At 32.4% G+C, this 21,636-nt stretch overlaps 1 protein-coding gene across 1 annotated transcript; it reads left to right on the top strand.

Annotated features, from left to right (window-relative positions):
• Positions 1 to 8,996: 8,996 nt before the first annotated feature.
• Positions 8,997 to 18,852, top strand: LOC143068097 (LHFPL tetraspan subfamily member 6 protein-like). The gene is made up of 3 exons (XM_076241866.1): positions 8,997 to 10,015; positions 15,158 to 15,256; positions 18,168 to 18,852. Exons 1-3 carry the CDS (start codon positions 9,634 to 9,636, stop codon positions 18,296 to 18,298), a joined length of 612 nt encoding a protein of 203 aa, XP_076097981.1. The 5' UTR covers positions 8,997 to 9,633; the 3' UTR covers positions 18,299 to 18,852.
• Positions 18,853 to 21,636: the final 2,784 nt, after the last annotated feature.

The raw sequence follows: 21,636 nt of genomic DNA, 5'->3' as shown, positions 1-21,636 counted from the left end.
TGAATTGAGATCATTTTTGGAATAAGGGAAAGGGGGAGGTGAAAAAAATGTAAAATAGTTATCCCATTCGGACTTGGTGTGTCAGTGTAAGATCCCCCTCTGGCCTTTTTGGCGGGAATGTCAAATCCATTATAAAACTTATAATTAATTATATGGAAAAGACTATCTATCAAAATTTAAGTAGAAAAAAATCCAGTGTATATGCTTGGATTCGAACTCAAGACCTTTAACATATCTACCCATGACACATACCACTACACCAGGACGACAGGATACCAACATTCAGTAATTTAACATACTTGAAGGAAGCAAGATATATTTTATAAGTGGGACGAGTTGGCAGACCTTTTATAGAGGGGTTTAAATCCTTTTCGTTAATAAGTGAGTTGTCAGACTGATTGTTTAATTTGATTTTACACTTTTTCAAAAGTGGGGCGAGTCGGTAAACAAGAGTGGGACGTTTGTTTTTATATAAAGTGGCGATCTAGTGTGGGGCGAATTGAAATTGTTTCATATGTATTCACCATGTTCGGGGTCATAAAGGGTATACATTATATAGTAATATATAAAGTATTTTATAATGGTTGTGTGGCGTTATAAACTAGATTTTATGAATTGTAACTGGTTTTTCGTCTAGAACCTAAAACAGCTGGGATGTAAATTAGTTATTCCATTCGGACTTGGTGTGTCAATGTTAGATCACCCTGTGGTCTCTTGCCATCAGGGTGATCTTACACTGACACACCACATCCTCGTGGGATAACTATTACAGAAAAGAGTTCTCAAGTAGTATTTATGTACGGAAGCGTATTAGCGCCACACAATACGTTTCCGTATTTATGTGTCTTTAGGTTATATGCTCACATACCAGTAATTTTCGACTGGAATGCATTACCCATTTCCACTTTTTATTAAAAAGATTGGAAGCTGAAAGTAAATTCTACAAAATCAAAAGTTCTAATATTTTAATTCTAACGGCAAATCATTTCAAAACTTTTTTACTATCAACAAATTTTATATATTGAGACAGTTGATAAATATTGTTACCTTGGGATAACTTTAAAATGCAATGGTATATTTAACCTTGCCTCCAATTTATTGATGGAAAAGGCTAGAAAAGCTCTACTCAAAATAAAGAAACCTCTTAGTCTTAACAATTCATGTAGACTTTTAGAAAAACTTTTTGGTACAATGGTACTTCCAATTTTATTATATGGAAGTGAAATTTGGGTATTGAATCAATTCAAAAAAATATTGAGAATGAACCATATGAAAAGTTTCATATAAAATTTATAAAAGAAATTCTTGGGGTTCACTGTAAAACTTCCAACCATGCATGTCGCAGTGAGCTTAGTAGACTCCTCTTAAAAGCTAAAATTTTGTTGTCTTCCATGAAATTTTTAGATCATTTAATCTCATCTAACAAGATCTTAGCTCATGACATATTTATTCAAACAAGAGAAAACAACCTATGGACAAGTAATATGAAGAAATGTATCCAAAATCTGGGTTTCTCGTATTTAACATCTTTTAATGTACCTATAACTCCTATGCTTGCTCAAATAAAACAACGAATTCATGACCAAATTTTACAAGAACAGAATTCATATATTACAGAATCATCAAAATTATAATTTTTTCGACATTTTTGTTTTTCAAATAAACGTGCACACTATTTTGACCAAATGAATAATATGTTGAAAGATAGGGCACCTTTGGCAAAACTAAGGCTAAGTGCACACAATCTTGAAATTGAAAGAGGTAGATACATGCAAGTTTACAGAGAAGAAAGGTTGTGCAAATTATGTCATAATAAAAATATAGAAGACGAAAAACATTTTATCTTGCACTGCACAAAATAAGAACCACAAAGAAATGTTCTTATATCAAAATTGTCCAATTTTAAAGATTATGACAAACAATCCAAAACTGAGGATGAATATATCAAACTACTACTTAATAACAAGTGTAGAAAAACACTTAGATTATTATCATCTTTTATTAATCAAATATTTGAATAAAGGAAAAATGTCCTTTTAAATGAGTAATATGAACAATTTGAAGCTATAACATTCAATATACTTATGCCAGTAGTCTATTCTTATAAATTAACTTATATATATTGATATATTTATAACTGCACATTTCATTGTTCGAAATATGATCATGTCGATAGTCTTTTAACTGTGTATTAGGACTACCAGTTTCAATTTCAGTTTGAAAATCAAAGATTGTTGCTACATTTATAGGGTTTAAATGGCTTCAAGGATGTAAACAAATATCTATATGAATTTTAACCTCCCAGACTTGTTTTTTAGGCTTGATTAATGCCCGCGTCACACTGTCCCGATTTTTACGCCGATGGCAACACGATAATGGAAATTTTCAAAATCGGGACTGATCGTATCCAGATCGGGCTATTCGTAGTGCCATCTTTAACCATCGTAGAACCATCGGCCACTTTTTCTAGGCTTCGGGGACAACTTCGGGAAGGGTTCTAAATTTTTTAACATGTTAAAAAATCCCCGAAGGTGCGTCCGATGTTGAGGGTTCGTATTGAGTTCGTATCATCATCCTCACCATCGTAATGTCACCGGGAATGCATCTTTGCATATCGTATTGCATTCGTGTTTCCATCGTTTCCATCGGGCAGTTTTGACATTACGATGTCTACACGAATGAATCACGAAGATACTCGAAGGTCTTACGATGGCAACACGACTTCGTGAAGACCTCGTAATCCCGTCGTGTTGCCATCGAATAAAAGTACGAAGGCGACAAGATGGAGCTACGACGATAATAAATCCAGCTAAATGTAAGTTAATTTTCGCGCTAAAATACATTTAAAGTGCCATGCGCGATATGCACTGGTCAGTCTAATACGACAGTTAAGAAAGACGTTCACAAAACATGGAGCTCATATCATATGATTCTACGAGAACAAGAAAGGCGACAGCGTTGTTTCTATTAATTCAAATGCAAAGAGCAGCTATTACAGGCTCAGGATTTACTTTTACAAGTAAAATATTATTTTTTGTCAATTTTTTATATCAAGTAACATAATGAAAATCATAAACGCGCCTCGTACACCAACACTGCAGGTACACGTATAAAGGGAAACCAACTGTTTCTTCATTATTCTGATTTTTTATGTATCGTCTGAGTTGTTGTCACACGAATGTTTACTCCATTTTGTTTTCTATATGTCATATTTTGCCGCATTTGTTGCTTTCCCCACATCCTTCCTTTTGTCTATATTATTATGATATTCTCCTGGAAAGAGCTCTTTTTGAATAAAAGGGATCAACGAACCCATTACCTTACCTTTAAGATAGATCAGTAAACATGGGCATAATTATGGGTGATTATTCAGACTAGTGCACTCATTTTACAGTTCAAACAAGGCAATGCCGAGCGTGGCATCCCCTCGTATGTAACATATTGGGGACAAAAATGGACACTATATTTGTATATGACACATGCAGAAAATGGTAAATTGAATATGCATATTTGATACATAAACTATTTTTTTAGAAATCAACCAAAACATTCAGTAAATGGAAATACCTTTAATATTGTCTTTAGAACCAGCAGGTAAAAAAAATGAGCAACCAATTTCCTGTGTATTATGCTATTTCAAGGAGAAAAACAAATCAATCTGCATGACCTTGACCTTTGGCCTTGAACGTAAAAAATGTCAGATCATTACAAGGAGAAACAATATACCAAATGTGGTTAAAATCTTTTGAAGCATATTGGTTTTAGAGTGTCCATAAGGGTGATATTGCCTTGTATTACAACTGCCACTGTGACCTTGACCTTTGAACTTTAAAGTCAATAGCGCTTAAGATATTCTTTAGGAGTAACACCATACCAAGTTTTGAGCATTTTGGTTCTAGAGTGTCCATAACAATTTTATCTACACGTAACTTACATTTAGTAGGCGAGGGGATAATAAACTAAGTTTTATACTAATTAGACAAAAAGATCGATTTCCCGCCATGCATGGCAGACTTGTACGATATGTTGTCGAAATTCTGTTCGTATCTTTTAGACATCGTATGGCCATCGCCCCATCATCGTAATCCATCGTGTAGCCTTCGTAATCCATCGTGTAGCCTTCGTGATCCATCGTGTAGGTTTCGGCTGAGATATGAAGCTTTAATACCGCCTTCGGTTAACCTTCGTATGTCCTTCTTTTGCTATCGTATATAATTTCGGCACCATCGTATAGACTTCGTTATTCATCGTACTTGCTTCGGTCACTTTTTGGTATTTTAACGAGATCGGGACCAACTTCGTACGAACTTACAATTTTCGCATTCGGGTGTCCATCGTATATAAAAATCGGGACAGTGTGACGCGGGCATAAAGAGAATCTTTAACAAATAGTTTAATTATTTGAAACAAATCTGTCTCTTATTTTCTATAGATTATTGTTATTGTGACAGGTTTCCCTTTATTTTTTTATACTAAAATGTATTATAATGATAACAGGTTTCAGTGAGTACTTACTTTCAAGACCCATGGATCTCTATTGATTTGAACAGAGACATAAAATAATAATTGTATAAATCTCTCTGATTTGATTAAGTACTTTCTTTGAAGCTGTATAATGTTATAACATGAAAGATTAAAAAATAATCTAGATGTATTACGTATCTTAGGACACAAGCTTTCATCATGACTAGCATTGAAACAGCAACACTTTAAAGACAAAAATCAAAGAAACACCATAGGTCATAACCACAGGCACTTGTTTAAAAAAAATTATATATTAAAGTTCTAGGAGATTTTTTTTCAGACAAGTGTATGTGGTCATAACATGAGTTGCAATCGGTATTGATTTGCTGATTTCCGGTAGAAGAAATGGATTTCGGGGTCCATTGTCAATTTACTCTTCTTTATAGTGAGAGGTGATTTTGATGTTGAAAACCAAAGTCTGCTGACAAATAATATCAAATGATGGAAAATACTAAATTTTGAAGAAAAAAATATACTGTCATTTGCTGCTATGTCTTTTGACCAAGAGATTTTGAAATCAAAACATTTGATGGTAGAGTATGAATAAGGGTTCATAAGATATTTTCTTAGAGATAAACCTCCACATAATTTCAATCTTTTTTATTGGTATACTTTGACCTCAATCTTGACATACGTGACCCCAAAATTATTGCAACATTTTTTAACCCCAAGGCATATTGTTTAATAAATATTGTCAAAATAATAGTTTAGAGGTATCGTGACCTCGACCATGGCATACTGACAAAACAAATTATAGGGTCTTGTATTTTAACTAGGATCAGTTCGAAGTAGCTTTAGTTAGGGTTTGATTATTGATTCAATGATATAACAGTAACTATTTTCCCCAACATTTCCATTTATCAACTGGTGATCTCAATTCAAAAACAGTTTTGTTCATCAAGTGGGCATGCAGTTAGGTAAATTCGACATATCAATCAAAAGAAAACAACCCAAAAGCAAGGACGTATATTAGTTGCTAAGATTTCATAAAATAATAGCTGCAGTGACCTTGAACTTTTATGTACCGAGCTGCCTATCACAATGACATTCTCAATCCACATATGGTAAATAAATAGTTTAAATAGCTCTAAAGATTTTGTCCGAAACTAGAATATTATGTTGGCGTCTAGGACACAGTTATCATTACTGCAAGCTGAGTTCTAATTGATCGCAACTCGGCTAAAGTTAATTCATTCCTTTCGCGGCACACCAGTTCTGGTAGTCCATACGCAGTTTCCATTTGCATTATTGGAATGGTCGCCATGTGACGTCTCTGAATTCTACAGATGATTAAATATATAGTTTCCTTATTCAGGAATTGTATCACTATTCAAATACTTATTCGTGATAATAGACCTTAAGCTTTGTATTTATTCTAACTCTTCAATCATCGGGGAGTTATTTCCCTACACTAGTGTTTGATATTAAATTCAGAATGCCTCTTTTAACGAATTTCCAAAAAGGAGAATCCATCTCGAATAGCACTGTTAAGCATAAATGTGCTATGTCAATTGCCAGTCTCCACTTGAACAATCTTTATGTTAACCTCCATACTAACAGGCTGGAATCCTGTACCAGTCTACGCTTCGGAAAGGCCGAAACCCCAGTGCTGGCTTGAACGGCTATGCAATTTATATTCCAACAAACTTCTATTTCCAGTAAACATATAGTCATGGAACTATAATTTGCCGCTATTTATTCTTGTCAATCTAAAATCAAATATAAAGGTGGTGTAAGATTGTTGACATTTACAACAGTGTTATGGTAATATAACTGTCTTGTGACATAATAAACATCAATTAGAACTTGCTTACCTTTTTGATTGATAGTAGAAAAAAATAATTTAACTAAACGTCTTAAACATGTTTCGAATTTTGACATTTCATAATGATTACTTAAAAATAACTTCTACTTTTTTCGCTAAGATATCGATTTATTTAGGTTTCGTTTCCTCAATGCAAATGGGAATTTGTAAATTTCGTGTGTCCCGAAGCGCTCGAAAAATAATAATACATCTCAATAACTTCCCAATAGAAATAAGTTTTGAAAAGTATGCTACCGTGCAATAATGTCAGTATCAAATCACTGACTACTGACGTTTTTTCTTTGCCAGACTTCCTTGTAAATATCGAGCTGAGACTTGATAGCAGTGTGAATTATTAACACATTCTTGTATCTTTTCCCCAATTTACCAATCTAATTATTGAAGATGTAGATATCTGGTTTCGTTATCCTCATATAAAGAATTATGTTTAACGAGCTCACGAGTAGATTTGAATTTTGGTCAGATTGTCACTTTTTTGGAATTTTGGGTCCTCAATGCTCTTAAACTTTGTACTTGTTTGGCGTCATAAGTTTTTTGATCTGAGCGTCACTGATGTGTCTTATGTAGACGCGTATTAGATTATAATCCTGATACCTTTGATAACTATTTAGTTATGTCTAAATAATGGTCTCGCCGGGACGGTTCCATTGAAATGACAGAGTTCTGCACTCTGATCAGGCTTTCCAGCAGTTTTTAAAGCTTGGGCCGTGAAAAGAATTATCTTCATATGGAGTATACAATGTATATCTTACAGCTGATACGATATTCCAGGTCTTACGTTTCAGCCTATCATGATTTCCATGCTCACAAAATGCTATGAAACCAAGAGTTCCAAGTGGTGAACTTGAATCATCCTTTCGAATATTTTACGGACGCCATCATGTGTTGACCTTTACGGAATATCTAGTATGAAATTCAAAACAGTGTAGCTGTGGCCATTGATTGACCCATCAAAATCATCCATTGACTGGGACAATTTACGTGAACGTTTGTCTGTAACAACCACTGTTCATGACGTACCTACGATAGACATTTAAACTGTGGGGTCAACAAAGGTTTCTTAACGCCTTTAATTATAAAATAATTCGAAAAATTAATCAGGAATAACCTTTGTGTTTTGATTTATATAATTGATATAAATCAAAATATCGTGTTATTTCTGATTAATTTTTCGAATTACTTTATTTAGGTGTTGAGAACCTTTGGTGACCCCATAGTTTAAGTGTCTTTAAAAAGTACATAGTGAGCATTTGTCGTTACATACAAACGTTCACCTAAATTGTCCCAGTCAATGAATGATTTTAATGTGTCAATCAATGGCCACAGCTACACTGTTTTGAATTTCATACTATATTTAACAGATGTCGACGGATATTTTCCAATCGTCGCAGCCCTCTTTCCCCGAATGTGACCTACCGAATTTATAACAGATTAAAGGCAACTTTACTTTAGTTACTGTTTTTTTTTTTTTTTTTTTTTTTTTATCTACTGTACAAACAAATGAGGCTCCTTGCGACCACTCAGTGTCAAACTGCAACATGTCTATTTAAGAAATGTTTGAATATTTTTTGATCAACAAAATGATCATGATTTGCGTATGTTTAAACATATTATTATCCTTAATACCTTCCATTACATATAGCCTGAATATATATGGCATATTGGCACAAATGAAGAATTAGATGTTAATAAGTCTATATATGATATAGTTAGAAGTTCATAGAATATCAACTATGTTAAATGAGGGTACATTAATCAAGACGCAAACAATATGAGGAAATACATGTAAATTGGTATTCTCATTAAAATAGTCGATTGAAAAACAAAAGGTGTTCCTGGGGACACTCCAGAATACAAGGATGACAATTTGTTTTCGTATGCAAACACCTAAATTTATAAGGTGATCAACCTTCTTGTAGTGAGTTCTTGATGTCATGTTTATATTTTTTAATATACGTTGAAATAGTAATAAATCATGATCTAAAATAACGATTATAAGTCAACCGTGAAATTTTCAAGAGGGAATTAATATTGCCTCCACCGACACTGACTCTGACTGCGTTAATGTGAACTATAACAAACATATAAATATATACAATAGTATAAGATTATTTAATCTTATTGTATGAGAAAGGCTATGTACAAATTTTGCTATTGGATTATCCGTTCTAAATACAGGTGTACTATTTTATGTTTAAAAGAAAATACTACTTTGAATTGAACAGAATTATACCAATAAAGCCTGTGTTCACTTATGTATGCTTGACACTGCCTGAGAAGAAAGGGTAGAAATGAAGCATTCATTGAGGCACTGTTCAATTATGTGTGTAAACAATTACCTTAACGCATATAACTACCTGGTTCTTTGAATTAATATTTTGATCATAAAGATTTCCTTGTTCACGTGTAACATATGCAAAATGCACCTGTCATTTTGTTTCAAATTTGTAATTAATATTCTAATGAGGTTGCTTTTGATCTCGCATATTTAAAACGATATCTATTTGGTGTCTTATATATATGTAGAAATACATATCTATATATAACTTCAATCGAACAGTTTTTCCAGTAATGAAATAATTAAAATATATGAATGTGAAAACCGTGAAAAATAAAGTGGATGAAGCCATCATATGATGAATCATTTAGATCGATACACTTGAACCTTGCGTGCATCTCTGAAAGATTTTACAAATGCGCGTCTGGCTTTCAGATTAAATTCTTGTTCATAGTGATTCCTAGCATGTGTATTGGACTAGATAAAGATTGAGATAAATAATGTAAATGTTCTACCAGTTTCTAATAAACAAAGATTAGACGTTACTCGGGTATACATAAAAGTAAACCGAGTAGATTTATTGAACACTAAAAACGTGATCTCCGATCTTTATTAAAAATATCCAAATAGAAATTTACAGCTTTATATATATGTTATCAGCACTTGTGTCAAAAATATGAATGAATGAATGTGAACAGAAGATCGTTCAATCTTCACTGACAATTATTATTTAATTTACGGTTGGATTGATGTAGTATATACAATTTGACATGTAAATAACACCGTTTTTACCCACTGACACGGTTTTGGTCTTGTCAATAACGGGATATCAAAGAATTGGATAACGAGACTAAATTTAGTGTGGATTTCTGTATTGTTAACTATGTGACATTTAAACACTTACAAAGGATTTCAAGCTATTAATGAATCTTACTTAAGGATGTACATTAACAAATAGTATTTTCGTTTACTATTTTTCTCATGTGAAAAATTAGATTTACTTGAAATGGGTAGTTTGAACAGTTGTGGTGCTTTCTGGGCGTTTACATCATTTTTAGCCGCACTTAGTGCTGCAGTGGGATTTTATTTACCATATTGGTTGCAGGGATCTTTACAAGGAACAACTGTTTATTTTGGTGTTTTTCGACGATGTAATTACCCACATATTGCCTCTGGTAGTCTGACGCCTGTTATTGTTAACGAATGTGGTAGATATGCCACTTTTGACGATATTCCTAGCTTATCATGGAAAATAGCCACCATAACAATTGGAGTTGGGTGCGGAATAGCCTTGTTGGTATCGTTTGTTGCCATTTTGGCTGTATGTATTGATGGTGTAATGTCCCCAACGGTTGCAAGATCAGCTGGAATTTTTCAATTTTGTGCAGGTAAATAAAAAAATGCAAACAGTATTAAAGCCTGCAATTATGAATTTCAGAGAACTAAAACGACGTTTTAGATTAGTCGTTTTAGGTTACGTATCAATTAACGTTGCTGCAATAACGAATTGGGCGAACATATTTCTTTTCCTCTTATTTTTTTCATGTTTTATTTTTTTTTTTGTAGGTTACGTATTGACAATTTACTATGATTTGACCTAAAATAATCTCCGTTAACACTTTCTTGCAAAAATCAATATTGTCACAAACATCTGTGTCTGTTGTGAGTCATAAAATGTCATTATTTCTCTATTTTGGAGAGACAGTCGATAAGGACATAAAATTGTAACATTTAGCATCATTATAACATAAATTACGTTAATAACTAAATGAAGTTAATGCAGCGATCAACGGATGTTGATGTTATGGAGCGGCTCCTTCGTAATGAATTACTGGAAAGATCTACACACGATAGAAGGTTGATACTTGTGGGGGTTCCACCTTGGGTATATGTATTGAAATAGTAAAGCAAGTGTAGCCGTTATAAGATATTTGATAGGCGGATTATACAGTCTGTTTTGAGGGTCTGCTAGTGCAGACCCTAAACTTTTGGTATGTGTTAGCACGAATAATAGACAGTAATCCTTAAATGTGACACGGCTATCTATGTTGACCGTATTCGTAATAGGTGGACAATCAGCTAAATGAAATTTGGACAGGGACGGAAATACTATTCCACATGTCAATGTTCAGTTACCGTGAGTGGGAATTTCACGGGAAAGATACAACCAGACAAATTACACCGAATAAAAGACTGCATATACATAAAACGTTTGGTGACTGTGAGGCTGTACTAGGTATTTTCATCCTTGTCCTTTGACGGATAGTTGCCTCATTGCCCAATCATGCAAAAGCTCATTATTTTCATATTCTTTATTGTATTACATATTGCCCCGAGTGGTTTTTCGTTGTACCGTTTCCTCTCATAATAACCAATACACAAAAAAATGTCAAAAAGAATTTGTCTTTTTACAGAAATATAAAAGATGAATACGACATAACTTGAGTACTATTGAATTGTACCCTTCAAAATATTATTTTTTTCTTTTTATGAAAATATATAACACAACGTGTCACTAATTTTTTTCACTAAATATACTTTTAAACTTTGAAGTTGGTTATATCATAAACGAATGCTCGGTTTAACTAATTTAAGCAGTATTATTCAATTTATGACCCATTAAACTTTCACGCAGCAATTTTTACTTTAAAAGTAGGTATAAAATATTTTTGTTATATCATAAATTTTTGTACACAAAAAAGCGACAAAAAGTATTTTAAGCATGGGTGGAAAATTAATAGAAATACAAACGAGATTTAAAAAATGGCTTTTCTTCACTGCATTATGTTTGTTCTGATTATAGAAATTTGAAATAGTTAAGTAATAATACCACGATGAAAAAAAATATCACACAATTATCAGCGGAAAAAAACTTGTTTTCCTTCTAACATAGAAATCCAAGAAAATATCAACACGGACAGTTCCTTAACAAATGGCAAATCAAAAACTGAAAAAAAAACATCAGACGAATTGAAAACAACGGTAATTGTCCTGACTTGATACAAACTTTTCCCAGTTATCGTGGTTCTATTTGTTAATATTATCATCTATTATACTGGTAATCGATTCAATAATTTTATAATGATTTTCCATGCAATAAATCCGAACTATTATAATTTACTGCAGATTTTTGTTTAATATAAATTAACCCTTTTAAGTTGGTACCTACTAATAAAATCTCGTTTCAAATCCGAAGTTGGTTACACAAGCAAGACATTACTAGTTAATTTACAGTCTGACAGTTTCTCATACAGTTCATGTAAAAAGGGGTTGCTGATTTGACGAATCTCACTGTTTTGTTATTTGTTAGAGCTAACGTACTATTTAAAATGTAACTTAAATCATAACTATTTAAAATTTAATTAATCTCTCTTTTCTCTGTGGCAATTACCGGTTCTAATGTCTTATCAAACAAAATTAGAATATACAAACAAAGAAGAAAATATTTACACGACTTGATTGTACCACCCAGGCTGAATCGTTCCGGAACTGTTAAATTCCAACTAGTAAAACAGATTCGGAAACCTTTTCAACTTTTGAGATATGTTTTGTACGTATGGATTTCTGTATGTGGCGTCTGCTTGATAGATGGTCACGAATGCATATAAAATCTAAGACAGGGTAATGATAAAGAGAAAAAAACAGCATCGCGTGATGAAAGATTTCACAACTTCAAAATTAAAGATCACTATCTTTATATTTTGCATTTGAACAATCAAACGCTTCACTGTTTATTTACTATCAGCCTTGCGTTTCCCATGCACACCAATATGCTTTTTTATCACCAGTTCAGATACTTTACATATTCTTGTTAAACTGAAGTAATTTAAGGTCATTTAATCAAAACAGAAGTCTAGTCAAAAGAAACTTAAGTATTCTAAAGGATGATTTATTTCTTCCTTTAAACGGAACATGTCATTTGATATGGAGATCGTCTCATTTGAGTTTGCCCTTACTTAATCTTGAATGTTTCATCTTATCTAAAATATGTCCTCTTCTATAATACAAAAGGTTTGAAATGTATACAAAATATTTAACTGAATACACAGTATACTTATCCAATGATTATATCATAATTCATATCTCAGTTCATCTAAATGTTTGGGTTTAAATATACGTAGCTCCAAGCCAAGGCATGTACAGTTTCAATATAGAAAGAGACTGTACTATTTCTCTAATAATGACATTGTCTGCCAATGTAGTAGTGTTTTTTAGCGGATTGAAATATTGCATATGATAGAGGTCATATTCTATTTGGTATATAGATAATTCCACGAAGCACTCTTAGATGCACACACTTTCCTTTTTTCAGTAAATAAGAAAAACATCCCACGGGTCTTAAAACAGAGTTCAATGATAATGTGGCTGTGAAGTATAGAATTATGTTTTTTTTATGCAATTTAAGAAAAAGACCATATAAACTGGCACAGTTACAATGGGCTAATTGTGGTTGTGTATCACAGCAAACCAAGTTTAAGTTATATTTCATAGCCATTTCACTTCATCCTACATATTTTGGTGACCTACCATGGTAAACCCTTTTGACAGAAAAATCACAAATGATAACCGATGTAGGAAACTATCAAAGGAACACTGACGCATGGTGAATTCTTCGGCAAAAAAAAATCCCAATTGATAACCGGTGTAGGAAACTATTAATGTCTTCCTACAATAGAATAACCTATGACAGAAACATCATATTCTGTGGATTCGTTTATTTTCGTGGTTACCAATTTCGTGGATTGAGAAAAGCTTGCTTTTTCGTGGATATTTGATTTCGTGGATTTACCAAAGTCTGCATACAATTAACCTTACAGAAAATGTGAAGTTCGTTCAACATTTAAATTTGTAGATAACCTGAACCTACGATTTCCACGAAATTGGTATCCGGCAAATGGTTATGAATCCGCAGACATTTGATGTATTTATCATAACTTCCATTTTCATTGTTCGGCTGCATGCAAACAATGTAGGTAGTCGAACAATGAAATTTGTAGCTGTGATAAATAAAAGTTTATCGGCACATTGTTGAGTTTAACTATAGACCAAATTTGTAATTGTTTTCAAATACAGCCCAAATTATCTTCAACTGATTGTTGACTTTTATATCTTGACTATCTACAAGGAAAAATATTTTTAAACTATGACATGGAAATATTATTTTACCAGATATACTACTGATCACTACTGATATACAAAACATGGTCAAATCAGGTCTTCCATCTATAAATGATTGTCATGAAAGACAAAAGTTATCAGATTTTCTGGCATAGCGTAAACCCTCAAATACAAAATTATTGTCTATTGTTAAAAAATCAAAACGAAAAACGCCTATAATTGCACCAAAGAGAAGTCAACACATTTCATATATTCATGTACATGTATATATTTATATGCAGTCAACATGTCAATGTAAACGTAAAATTATGTAAAGGTATTGCTAAGTGTAAAACAATATCTACCATCTGAGCCTTCAAAATGACAATCATTTTTACTATTTTGCTCATTCATGCTAATTTCTTTTAATAGTTGACATTTGTCAAAATAAGACCACAGAATTGTTAAAAATGTTTTTGAATTGAGGAAAATCATAAAAAGGTTGTATTGACGTACCCCTACCTACTAGTATATGATATATCATTTTTATCTCCCTATAGCCCTATAGCAGTTTGGATAGTTTATACGAAAGGAAAAATGTAAGTTTATGAGACACATGTTTGAAGTCCCATAAAAGAAACCGTATTTTGTAGTTTAGGCGTGTACATCATCCCTGTCATATCTTATATCATATTTTTCTTTATTTTTCTAGCGATATTTTGGTTACTTCGATTGAAGAACTAACATAAACGTCCAATTTATAATAACAAATTGGTTGGTTTAATGTAAACACGTAGTTATTTTGTTTCAATTCCGAACTCAATTGAGACCTTTCAGCGGCCGGGTTAGATTACATGAAACTGTAACAACGGAGGTCCATGATTCATAGATTCTAAAGCTATTTATTGTTATCTAAATATTAAAACAGGTTTGTTGGTATTTTAATGTCTATTTACAATATAATTACATGTGTACCTACGAGGTCAAATTGTACCAAATATAAAAGAAAGGAAAATTGACAGACAAGCCCTTTAAACGACTTACACTGAAATCAATAAATTTTTGTTGTTGAAAACAAGTTTTACGAGGTAAATATTGGAGGTCTTTTCCATAAGAAAAAAATAGGTGACATTTTCTATTATTTGCACCTGTAAGGTTGATGTTATTAATTTTTTCAAATTATTTATTTAAATATTTTCTAATTGTATAATCTTTTATAAAACTGTGTCGTTTAAATTTACAGTCATTTGTCAAGGGCATTTAAAGTGTCAATGTGGCCTTTTTCTGTGACCTAATAAAATATTTCCTTTTATAACAAAGAACTTTCCCTCCAAAGAAAGATCTTGTTTTCACAACACGATCCTTAACTGGTGTCCTTTATTTATGATACCGGTCTCTTATGCTAACATTATCATTCCGATAATCTTTTTCAGGACTTCTGATTGGAGGTGGCGTTGCACTCTATCCCAATGGTTGGGACAGTCCAGAAGTAAACCAAGCCTGTGGCAACCGTTCTGATGCATATGTCATGGGTAAATATTGACACAAATATGCAATGCCAGCAAACCAGGATTTGTCTTCATTGTTATATAAATATAGCTCATTGGGTTGTTTTTGACAAATCTGTCCCTTCAATACTGATTTTGCACTTTTTGGCAGTCCTTGGCTATTATTTCGAAAATTATATGAGCTAGCTTTAAAGTATAATGCAAAAAGTAATTAGCATGGCGAGATCGAGATTTTGACTGTTATCTTTAAAATTATAGTTAAGATATAAATGTAAATTGCAAAAATGATCAGCGCATTACGATATATATATATATACCCTGCAAATTTCAGGAAAATCCAACTTCTTGTTTTATTGCCCCTGAAATATCAGTTTTTTAACCATTTTAGCAGATTCTTGTTGTTATCGTTAACACTATATGAGCTTTGTTAAACGTTTTATCAAAAATATCAAGGATAACGAGTTTGTGTATAATAGAAAGGATCTCATTAGCTGACTTGCCATTTTTAGAACCAGATGAGCGATACAGGCACAGGTGTGCCTCTTTGTTTTTTCCGGTAGTGAAACATAACCAGGGCCGTAACTAGCCTCTTTAAATAGTGAGGCAAAATATATTCGCCGAGCGGATCGAGGCGAAAAAATTTTGACGAGGGTCGCTTATTTAATGTCCCCCAGAAGCTCTGAGATAATAAACGCAAAATCGTGCATTCTGAGCGTTTCCCGGACTCTTTCTTACATTAAAACGACTAACGCAATTAATGTTTGTATAGCTATATTTTCGACAATATTCTGGTCTCAAAGCAAAAACATAGATTCATTGTAATTTAAGACTGTTAGGTTTTAGAGACAATATTAAAAGACCGATATGTAGGATAAAACAAAAATCGTAATTCTCATAATCATTAATACCGGATCTGTCTGTTCTTGTCTTGTATTTTGCTTAGACTTTGGTGATATCTTTCATGACTAGATATAATATCGTGATAGTGCAGTATTGTACTTTAAGTACTAGTACCGCTTAAGTCGAAACTAGGGACCATCTTGATATTGTTTTAATAACGTATGATTCTTTTTTTTGTTGAAGACCCTCCAGCAGCTTTCAAGATGAAAAACAGGAATAAAAACTTTGACCATTGTTCATTTTTATTTTTCTATGGATTGACTTTGTGTACGATTGGGTCCCGTGCACTTCATATTCATTTATTTAATTTTCTGTTAAAGGGTCTGAACACGACTTAATGCAATTAACCCTACAATGTAAAAGGTCATATTAAATGATATGGCAATACGTTGTTGTTTTTTTTAAATGAAATGGCAATACGTTGTTGTTTTTTTTTCCAAATGATTTGATACCGGGAAATTGGTGACCTTACTTTGATTTAAACCATGTCAGCTCGTGATCTAGTTTTAGTTACAAAATAAGCCAGTTTTGTATAATTCTCCATGCAGAAAGAACCGTTTTATTCTGTGTCCATCGTAGCCTCGTATATTCTTAAAATATTTTCTCGCACAATGTCTAAACATCGGTGGACATGCAACATAGCTATAAAACCACACAAATGAAAATCAACACTCAGACTATAATCATAAAGTGGGACTATGCATGAACAAAAAACAAACCCGGGACACAGAAGTATAAACAATAGACTATCAACTCTGAAAACTAAAAGTAAAAAAAAAATATGGATCACAAAAAACTTGCAGAGGCGACACCAGAGAGTGAAGAGAACTTGCAAGACACTTTCCGTGAAAACAATTTCAAATGACGACAATCTTTTGTCTCATTTTTTTTTTTTTTTTTTTTTTGTTGGAAATTTTTAACATGAGGCATTTGCCTCATTTGCCTCAATGTAGTTACGGCCCTGATAACATATTGCTAGGTTTGTTCTCAAACTGCTATAAGACATGTGTTATAATAGTAGTCTCATATCTGTTGTATGTTTTTAAAATTTTGATAATTATGCATAAAAGAGTTATTAAAATAGATAAAAAAAAGTCAAATATATGGCAATCTTCTGGAATAATGAGAGTGTACTGACCATCTGAATGAAATACAGATCTATCACGTGATTCACTTTCACGTCTAATCGTTAATGTGACTGCCATAACGAAACCACATTTCTTCATATTTTAACATGTATGCATAATTTGACGGTAATTAGAATTTTCGTTTAATTATGTTGTTGATTTTAAAGAACTTATTGACCTGCATCTTACGATCGAAAAATGATAAATGTAGCGTTTAGAAATTCATTCGAGAAAAGGACGATTAGAACGAAGTTTTAAAATCAAGCAGTAAATATGCTTTGAAGTTACAATTTTCTCCAAGAATTGAATCAATTCAAACGAATCAGAGTTTCAATATGGTTCAGAGTGGTCTAAATTCTTACATAATTTCATAAGAATTTGCAGTTTCCGTTTCAATAGCAAACATATAAATTGTGTTTCATTCCTATTTTGCTTCGTTTTACAGTTTACATAAATTTTGAAGTGTCAACTTCCAATCAGTAAATTGAATAATCTTCAGAGATTTAAAAGTAATTTCTGTCTTCATGTAAGTCCAAATGATTTTTCATGTTTACTGATTTATAATATGCCTACAAGCTAGGTTACATATTAAAGAAGGAAACTATAAATCATAGAGATTATTAAGTTTCCAACTATATTCCATCTTCAATTAAAATGATACGCCAAAAAGATCATCTTGTGTCTGATGAGTCTCCTAACTAACTTACAGATTCTGTTTATGATAGAAATAATAAAAAAGATCAACGTACTTTAAGATTAAGTGTTTTGATACTGAAATCTAAATGATAAGCTTTAAACGTATGACTTTGCAAGAGTTAAAAGTGGCTGAATCCATTTTCACACAGATTCTTCCAGTGCTGAACACATTGAATTTGAAGTTGACATAAAATATATTTCATTCATTTCAGGTGATTGCAAGTTTTACTGGTCATTTTATCTAACAGCAGCAGGTGCAGGAATAACAATACTGTGGTCACTCATATCTTGTCATGCTTCTCATAAGAAACGTAGTGGACCAGTGCCTTATACAGATATTTGATATGTATCTCAATGCATTCGTTGCATGAACATGACATAATAAGACAAGCTGAAGTTTGGAGGATGGATTTTATATACATGAACCTGTAACGACCGACCGTATGTAAAATCGCAAAAGCGAAAGGTGCAAGCTGATGTCAAAAACATTTTTCACTATCCAAATTGACATTTTATCAAACAGAAGATCAAGCTTCAATTCTAGCTTCGTTTATGGGTGCAATAGTTAAGTGTATATTTTCTAAATCGGTGACAGTATTAATATATGATTACCAATTATATCTGCTATTATTGCTAGCAATTTTAAGATAGTATTTCATTACACGCCTTTTGTCTGAACACATAACTAATGATTACCCGGGAATGTATACTGGATAATTTATTATGCACAGACTCGGATGTCTTTCTTATATCATCCTCTAATTAAAAAAAAAATTAATAACCGCTGAGAAACTAAATAAGGTCGATGTCATTGCTGATGGAAGTAAGTCATCCCCAAATAACCACTATCCATACAGTCAACACTTTTTTGACGGCATAAAAAAACTGTTAACAGAACTTTTAATTTTTCAAAATACATGTACATACGATTTTCTACCCCCAGAATAGATTACCGTAAGTAGCGGTATTTGACAAAACCTTTCGGACTTGTGGGTCCTCTAATGATCTTCAACTTCGTATTTTATTCAATCCTTTTATTTGTTTTCATTCGAGCGCCAGTGATGCGTCTTCTGTGGACGAAACGAGCGTCCAGCGAACACATTTTTGAATCCTGGCGCGTCTGGCGTACTAAATTATAATCCTGGTACTTTTAATAACTGCTTTACCTTCATGAAAAGAAAAATAGTTCCTGAGTTATGTCCCTTAGTATGTAAATATATCCAAATGTAGTTATTTCATCAACCCATTCAGAAAAGAAAATTTAAAATCTAAAAAAATACCGAACTCCGATAATTCAAAACGGTAAGTCCCCAATAAAATGGCAAAATCAAAAGCTCAAACACATCAAACGAATTGACAACAACTGTCATATTCCTTACTTAGTACTGGCATTTTCTTACACAGAAAATGATAGATTAAACCTGGTTTTACAGCTAGTCAAACTTCTCACTTGTATGACTGTCGCATAAAATTCCATTACATTGACAACGGTGTGTGAACAAAATAAACAGACACTATTTTTTAAAGTAAAAATTTCAGAAATTTGGGTACAGCAGTCAACACCGTGCCATAATCTTAGTCACTATAAAAAAATATGTAACAAAACAACAAAAAAGGCAGAAGGACAAAGCACATTAGCATAAATGAAATACAAGAAAACAAATATTTTCAATAACGTATGTGCAGAGACACGATTTATGTAACAAAGACATATAGACAAAGAACGTTAAAAAAAATAAAAGACAAGAATAGAAAAATTTACCATAACACAATAGCACACAATAGCACAGTGAATAAAATAAACGGACACTATTTATTAAAGTAAAATTTTAAAAATTGGGGTACAGCAGTCAACACCGTGCCATAATCTTAATCCCTATAACAAACAAATATGTGACAAAACAAAAAAAAAAGCATAAGGACAAAGCACATTAGCATAATCGAAATACAAGAAAACAAATATTTTCAATAACACAATAACGGGATGTTAAAGTACAGAGCCACGACATATGTAACAAAGAAACCCTAAAAGACATATAGACAAAGAACGTTAGAAAAAATAAAAGACAAGAATACAAAATTTTACCATAACACAATAGCACAGTGAATAAAATAAACGGACACTATTTATTAAAGTAAAAATTTCAAAAATTGGGGTACAGCAGTCAACATGGTGCCATAATCTTAATCCCTATAACAAACAAATATGTGACAAAACAAAAAAAAAGCATAAGGACAAAGCACATTAGCATAATCGAAATACAAGAAAACAAATATTTTCAATAACACAATAACGGGATGTTAAAGTACAGAGCCACGACATATGTAACACAGAAACCCTAACAGACATATAGACAAAGAACGTTAGCAAAAATGAAAGACAAGAATACAAAAATTTACTAAAACACAATAACACAATGACGGGATGTATAAGTACATAAAATCCAGGTTAAAATAAAACCTGACGCAATCGCATTAAAATGAACGAGACTGGATGTACCGACAAGGTATGCGTCTCCTACTATGTATGCATAACCTACCATATCAAATCAACACTCTGTCAAAATGCCACTGTAGGTGTGGTACCGCCATTGATTTTCCCCTATTAGTCTTTGTTAAATTTGCACTTTTCAAAAAAAATGTGCAGAATTTATCCCTGTTTCAAATAAAGAAATACTTGGCATGAGTAAAGTTTTATCCTGTCCAGTTCTATAGAAAAAAATTCACATAACATTTCATTGAATATAAGAAAATAACCATCATTGGAAGTTAACCAATCAAATTTCTCCCCTTATTTTATATGTGTACAAGGTTTAGGCACCATGTAACCACAAAATTACAAAATTTTCTATCGAAATCCCAAATAAAAAATAATGGTGTTTTGAAATACCCAATACATATGTTTATGACACAGAAATTGTTTTACTGCAATAAAATGTAGGATTAATTACCTACAACTGTCAAATTCAAGGGAATATTTTTTTCGACCTACTTTCGTATACAACCGGATGTGACGTATCATGATTTGGTGGTATTACACCTAGAGAAGACATTTTTGTTCAATAAACTGAATGTAACTTTTTCCCTTTGTAATACTGGTTATTTCAAGCATTTCTCTTAAGTTTTGTCATAATCAGTTCAATAGTTTGAGAAAAATCTAGTATAATGAAAGACGAAATCTACAGCGATTCGAGCAAAATTTCTTCGACAAATCGAAACCAAGCCGCATCAAGATAGAATAGAGTGTGGACCAATAAATGATCAAATATCTATCTTATCTGCCTACAAACAGTTGAATATGATACACAAGATGATGTAAGGAAGATAAATACCACTAATGGACCTTTTTGTTTTCCTTATAAGGTCTCTTTTGGTCAATTTATACCCCTCATTTCCTCAAAATTTCAACTTTTCAGGCCAATAAATAAAAATCATGGGGTAACTGTCACTCAGTTATGGTAGAAATGTTATAAGAAATGAGTATAAATTGAAGCATTTTAGCAGAAAGAACAATCAATATAAAAGTTTACTGTCTCCAAGGAGGTTTCAATAAGTCCTTACGTAAAAAATAAATTTACGCCGCATTCCAAAGAGGGACATAAAAGGCTTCTCTATAAGTAAATAATTTGTCGTTACGGCATTAAAAATAATTTCATCTACTTATGACTATATATTTATTTA

Source organism: Mytilus galloprovincialis, chromosome 3 (assembly GCF_965363235.1).
Source record: "Mytilus galloprovincialis chromosome 3, xbMytGall1.hap1.1, whole genome shotgun sequence".
Lineage (NCBI taxonomy): Eukaryota > Metazoa > Mollusca > Bivalvia > Mytilida > Mytilidae > Mytilus > Mytilus galloprovincialis.
Note: the sequence above shows the minus strand (reverse complement) of the source record. Positions and strands in the feature narration are given on the sequence as shown.